At 32.6% G+C, this 6940-nt stretch overlaps 1 protein-coding gene and 1 non-coding gene across 2 annotated transcripts; one reads left to right on the plus strand and one right to left on the minus strand.

The window, feature by feature from the left end:
* Positions 1–3993: 3993 nt before the first annotated feature.
* LOC133806876 (uncharacterized) lies at positions 3994–4599 on the minus strand. Its single transcript, XM_062244959.1, has one exon. It carries the CDS (start codon positions 4597–4599, stop codon positions 3994–3996), a length of 606 nt encoding a protein of 201 aa, XP_062100943.1.
* Positions 4600–5889: 1290 nt separating this feature from the next.
* On the plus strand, positions 5890–5962 carry TRNAK-CUU (transfer RNA lysine (anticodon CUU)). The gene has a single exon. It is a non-coding gene; the product is annotated as a tRNA-Lys (tRNA).
* The last annotated feature ends 978 nt before the right edge of the window (positions 5963–6940 follow it).

The raw sequence follows: 6940 nt of genomic DNA on the forward strand, positions 1-6940 counted from the left end.
AAGGCGTTCTCAGAGGAACTAGGGGGTTTACCCTATTTTTGCCGCTTAGGTCGTCGGGATTGTAAATTTGAAACAGTAATGACCGTTTTGTACTGAGAACAACTTGTAAATGTTTTGATTAGCTCTGCAGAGCAGTTTGTAATGAAAATATCCACTCCTTTTTATTAGTTTTCTACCTTAACCTGTTAATCACACTTAGAGCACGTTTTTAACCAAAGGACTCGGGTAGCGGGTCAAATTTCCGGTTCACCGTTCACCGTAACTGTTCTGGGGTAACCAGGGCGTTACATAAAAGTTCAAAGGAAGAGTGAAATTTTAAAAGTGTTGAAGGTGTTCTATTGAGAATGTATACAATAGTAGTGATAAAATAATTCCAATAAGAGAGAGATAACTTAGATTGTATTGCTAGGGATTGAGCTACATTAAGGATATGTTGGGTTTTGTGCTCAAGTACGGAGTTCTGTTGAGGGTGCTCAACACAAGAATGGAATAGTTTAATGCCTTTTGTTCCATAAAAAGAACTTAAGTTCAATTCGTTAGCATTATCTGATCTTAAGGATTTTATAGGGGCCGAAAATTGAGTTAGAATATAAGTGTAGAATTGAGGAGTAATAGTTTGAACATCAGATTTGCATTTTAACATATAGACCCAACCAAATCTAGTGTGGTCGTTAACAATTGTAAGAAAATATCCGTGTCCTTCCAAAGCACAAGCAAAATATGGACCCCAAATATTAATGTGCACAAAATCAAAAGTAGTAGGAGTTATATTATTATGATAATCAAAATGTAACTTTTTTTTGTTTAGCTAAATGACATATATGACAAGGAGTATTGCTATGAGAAGAAGCTATAAAATGCAAAGTTTTATTCGATGAATTGGTAACTTTCATGGAAGGATGTCCTAAGCGTGTAAGCCAAGTATGGACATCAATACAAGAATTCTTAGAATGAATAAAAGAACAAGAAAGTATATGAGACTTGTCTTGTTGCATAAAATATAGATGACCAATTTGCTTAGCAATCCCAAGCATCTTGTTCTTAGTTGTATCCTATATGAGACAATAAGTGTGAGAAAAAGAAAGAGTATATCTAGTAGTTTGTAATAAAGCATGAACCAAGAAGAGGTTGAATTGAAAATCTAGATCATATATTGTAGCGTCCCAGAATTTTACTTAGTTAGCTAGATAGTAGTAGTTGTAGTAGTTTAGATTCCGTGGATTTTGGTTCAAACCGGGACTTAGTTGGAAACTCCTAGCAATAGTTATGGATTTTATAAGTTTAACCTATAGTTTAAGAATATTAATTATAACATAAGGTTTGATTAATATTTCTGGCTATTAATATGATAATTATTATAACCTAAGGTTTAGATAGAGCCAATAAGAATATGACACTTGTCATGAGCATGGTTATTCCTAAGGTTTAGATAGAGCCAATAGGATTATGACACTTGTCATATGCCTGATTATTATGGAATTATTATTTTAATGATAAAATAAGGGAAATATAAGACTTAGTCTTCATCAGAATCCGTTAGGAGCATGACATTTGTCACGATTTTATTTAATTGTGGATTAGGTTGTTATTTAGATTATTAAATAGATTTTCCCGTAACTTTAGGGTACTGTAACTTCTGACCTATTTTTGACCTAGTTATGTTATGATTTTCGAAAAATAGTATTTCTAGAAAGTTATAGATAATTGAATTAGCTTTCTAACGGTATAAAGATGGCCTAAATCGGAGTCCTAAAGCTCCAGTTGTGTTAATTTTACTATAGGTAATTTTAGAGTTACGAGATTTAGGAAGTTAGAAGTTAGGATTCTATTATTATTATTATTATTTTTAATTTTTAAAAACCAACTTTGACTCCTTAGACCAACCTCTGATAGTTTTGACCAAGTCTTCAGCCTCTGATTGACGAATATTTAAATATCTTCAATAAAATTCATTATTTTTATTTAAGCCAAAAAGAAGATTTTTATTCCTAGAACTCTATAAATAGGACTTAGGACCCAGCCCTTTCACTTACTCTTCAGCTGTGATCAGACTCCAAGGTGCTAGTGAGACCATAAGAGTGATAAACACTTGGGTTGGGAAAAATCTTTTCTATTCTTAAGCTTTATAAAACACTTTGGGAAGTGAGGTTAGAGTGTTTCGGTATTGGAATTAGACTAATCCATAAGGTCAACTGAGGTACCCTTATTCTTAAGTTTCATTCTGTTTGATTCCTTAGTTTCTTTAGTTTTCATTTAGGTTCTAACTTTTGTTATGGTTTTGTGGTTAGGATTTTAAGTTCTTTGAACTTAAGGTGTCTTTTCGGTAAGTTTCCTCTTGGTGGTTTAGTTTTATTCCTTTCATCTTTGTCCTTTAGAAATACTCACTATTTTTATTGCTGGTTTTAGGAGTGTTCCAAGTTCCGCATTTGCTCTCAATTATCCCGGTGTTGGTAAGGAAAATTAGATAGTTTAGTATTATGATCTAGTTTATGTAATGTATGATATAGTTTATGTTTGTATGACCTAACATTTTAGGTACAATAAAGGGGTAAGTGTGTCTGGACCTAAGGTGTCCAATGATGTATGACGGACTATGTCTGGTAGGCTCGGTTGCCAAAACTTTATGACGGACCTATGTCCGGTGTATGAAGGACTTTTGTTCGGGGCTTAATTGCCACCCCTGTATAAGCACTTATCTTTTTATTATATCTGATTTGTTATTTTTATTTATGATTATGATATATGACCTATAGGTATGATTTATGATTTATGACCTATGATTTATGATCTATAACTTATGGCCTATGACTTATGACTTAGAGTATGATTTATGATTTATGGCTTAGATTATGATTTAGAATTATGACTTAAGATATGATATGATCTAGATGTTGTGTTTGTATGAATTTGGTGAATATATGTTATGTTTGATTATATGACTAACCCTTGTTTGTATTTTCCTTACTGAGCTTAGAAGCTCACTCCTTATGATGTTGTTATTTCAGGAAATTAAGGATAGAAAGGCCAGTGGCGAGTGGGACCTAAGAGCCTCGTGATGTATTCTTTGGGGACCATATAGTCGAACAAGATCAAGTGGGCCAAATTATTTATTTATTTAAATTTTATTTTAAAGTTTGTTTTATTTAAATGTTGCTCATTTTTATGTTAAAGACAAGTATTTTATTTTTATAAAACAATGGATCCATGTATTTATTTTTAAGTTTTTATTAAATAAAAGAGCAATATTTACGATTATGACCCAACGCCATGTTCTCAGTAATCTATGAGAAATTAGAGTGTTACATATATGACATTGGATAAGCATAGATTATTATCTAATTCGACATTACTAGATTTGCATACTTGGACTCTCAAACCAGAAGGTAAAGTTAGATATGTAGCTACTGATTTATTAGTAAATGATGTATAAGACTTCATATCACAATAGATGTGGTGAGTAGCACCACTGTCTACAACCCAATAGACACTTGAGAGAGGGACAAAGTTACCAGAATGATAAGAGACCATGGGTGGAGCCTCTATATTGGATGAAGAAGCTTGTTGGAGCTGATGACTAAGCAAAGCAATAAGGTTATGAATGGTAGTCTAATTACCCGGTTCATGAGGAGTGGAAGTACATGCGATATTTTGGTTAACAGTAGGTCTGGTGGTGAAGTCAGACTTCTTGGTGCCATACCCAGGAGGAAAACCATGGATGAAGTAGCATTTTTCTTTGAGATGTCGTGAATTTTGGCAATGAGAGCAAGTGGGCCGCATCTTTTTGGTTCTTGATTGCATAAGTGAGGGCAGAATTGAAGGTGGAATGGTGGAAGTAGATGCAGTCATCAGAGTAGTGGTAGCCAAAGGTCTTAATTTTCTTTGTCTCTCTTCTTGCACGATAGTAGAGAAAACTTTTGAAAGAGATGGAAAATGGTTAATGAGAAGTACCTGTGCACGCACAACATGATATGACTCGTTAAGCCTAGTAAGAAACTACAACACGTTCTCAAGACTATTAACAACAACCACACAAGTACAGGGTGTGTGTGGTTGAAGTTCATGAATTTCATCCCAAATTGCTTTGAGCTTGGTGAAGTATGCACTAACAGAATCATCTCCTTGATGAAGAATGATGAGAGATTCCTGAAACTCAAAGATGCGAGGGTCGTTTCCTTGATTGAATCGATTGTTTAACTCGGTCCACATTGCAGCAGCTATATCAATGAACATAATACTGCTTTTGATTTCTGGAGACACCGAGTGAATAACCCAGGACATAACTATTTGATTGCATCTGTTCCAAGAATCAAACAGGTGATGGTCAGGAGGAAGTTGAGGAAGAGACCAAATGGGGAAGCCATATTTGTTCTTGGCACCGACTAAGATCTTTAAATCACGGGCCCATTGTTGAAAATTGGTGTCCGTCAATGGAGGGGATGCAAGAATCAAGCTCAAGTAATCTCCATTGCCCATTAAGTAGGGTTTGTTTGCATATTCTAGGGTAGGTCGTTCACGATGGGGAAAATTTGATGGAGGAATTGATGCAGAGCTGTTGGCTCCATTTTCTGTGGTGTTGGTCGGAGGTGGAGGTTGGCGCATCGGAATCATTGGAAGAGGAGAGTTTATCTTAAGAGGATCATGTTTGAGTCTGAGCCATTGATAGAGGTAAGAGAAGATTGAATGAATAAATTGGGGAAAAATTTCTAGGGTTCAATATTTGTGTTTTTCTAATACCATATTAGGAAAGAAAATGAAATGTATTTTTTTAATTATGATCAAGAAGAATTTGATTTACATGAGGAGCCTAGTGAATATATAGGCAGAACTTGATGAAAAGGTTAGTTATGAATAACAAACATTAGTTACAATTAACAAATTAACTAACTAATCTTATATCTCTAAGAAAGTCCAACATTTGGGACCATTTTGCTCCTAAGATTTTTAACTTATTTTTCCATTCAATTGGGGTGTACATGGTTTGGTGCGGTTTAGAAGAATTTTTAAACCAAACCGCTCATGCGGTTTTTTCAAAATGAAAAACCAAACCAAACCATTAAAATTAAAAAACCAAACCAAACCATAAATAAACGGTTTGGTGCGGTTTGGTCTGGTTTTAACCATATAACTAAATTATTAAAATTTAAAACTTTTTTTATTATAAAATAATTAACTAAATAATTGTATTTAAATAATATTAATTTTAGCTTTACTTTTAAGACCATAAAAGTCTATAAGAAGCTTATTGTCTTTGTTATTGTAAGTTTAAGTATTTTGAATCATTTTATAGAAGTGAGAAAAAAAAATGTTTACTTTCTAAACAATGTGGGACTTTACATTTTTTTTTTAGTTTTAGAAACTTGTGCATGTATTAAATACTACTAAAAACATTTCATAAACAATTAAATTATTTGGTTTGGATGGTTTGGTAGACTTTATATTAATTTAAGTGTAAGGGTTCAAACCTTTGAACCATTATTTCTAAAAATATAAAAAATCATGGCCTGGTCCGGTTTAATTGGTTTTAAAAAATTAAAAACTGTGACCAAACCATTAAAGTTGAGCGATCCGATTAAACCGAACCATCGAAAAACAATTTCATTGGTTACGATTTTTCACAGTTTGGTGCGGTTTGGCTTGGTTCCAAACCGCGGTTTGCGGTTTATATGAACACCCCTACCATTCAATGTTATTCTAATTTGACCAAAACTTTAGTTTGGCTATTGAAGTTACTTAGCATTGAAAATTGTGAGATGTCATGGATCAATATTAGATGATTCTTTGATCTCTCTTGCAAATAATAATGTATTCCTTGAATATGGATCGGCGTTACAAATAAATATTAAAAGCGACAGAGGTTGAGACAAATAATATTATTCATACTATTTAATAGCCTGTCTAACTCAGTTGTTAGAGTGCGAGGCTCTTAACCTTGTGGTCGTGGGTTCGAGCCCCACCGTGGGCGTCTAAAATGCTAATTACTTAATTTTATAATATTATATATCTTCATTTATTTATTTTTATTTCTACTTAATTATTATATTGTTTTTTGTAATAGATTTTTTCTTATTTATACAATTTTTTTAAAAAAAAAATCCACATATTTTACTCTATTTTTTATGATTTCTGTAACGCTCCGCTTTTCGGGCAGCAACTAGTAACCAGGTCGGGACGGTAAAATTTTATAGTGAATATTATTTTAATTAATAATATATGCTTGTGAAGTAAATTTCATGTTGTTAGTGATAACCAATGTGTGAAATGTGTGGTTGTGGTTAAACTAAGAATTTTGGTCTCGGACCGAAACAAAAACCATCACCGGGGACATTCTCAAACTAAATTATGTTGGAACTAAATAATTATGGAAAATAAAAATGGGCATAAAATTTGTTGGTATGTTTTATTCTAAGGCAATGAAAAGATGCATTTTTGTGACAGATACTTAATTAGCCAAAAATAAAAATTTTAGAAATTTATTCCATAGACTAAAATAAATAAGAGTGTGACCAATTAAATTAAATGGGAAGACACATTTAATTTAATTATCCTAAGTTAAAGAATTTAATTTGGTGAGGTAAGAAAATTTTGGGAAAATTACCTTTGGGGTAAATAGTTTTGACCCTTTGATTTAATAGGGAAAATTAGAAATTTTTTTTTTAAGGGCAATTAAATTAGGAGTGACTAGCCACATAGGGAGGTAAAATGGTATTTTAATAAGTCATTTTTTTTACCTAGGTATTTAAAGGAAAATCAAGAAAAAAACATCATTTTTTCTCATTTTCTCTTCTTCTCATTCTCTCTACCCAAAACACTCTCCCTCACTATAAAATTTTATAGTGAATATTATTTTGATTAATAATATATGATTGAGAAGTAAATTTCATGTTGTTACTGATAACCAATGTGTGAAATGTGTGGTTGTGGTCAAATTAAGAATTTTGGT

The sequence above is a fragment of the Humulus lupulus genome, chromosome X (genome assembly GCF_963169125.1).
Source record: "Humulus lupulus chromosome X, drHumLupu1.1, whole genome shotgun sequence".
NCBI lineage: Eukaryota > Viridiplantae > Streptophyta > Magnoliopsida > Rosales > Cannabaceae > Humulus > Humulus lupulus.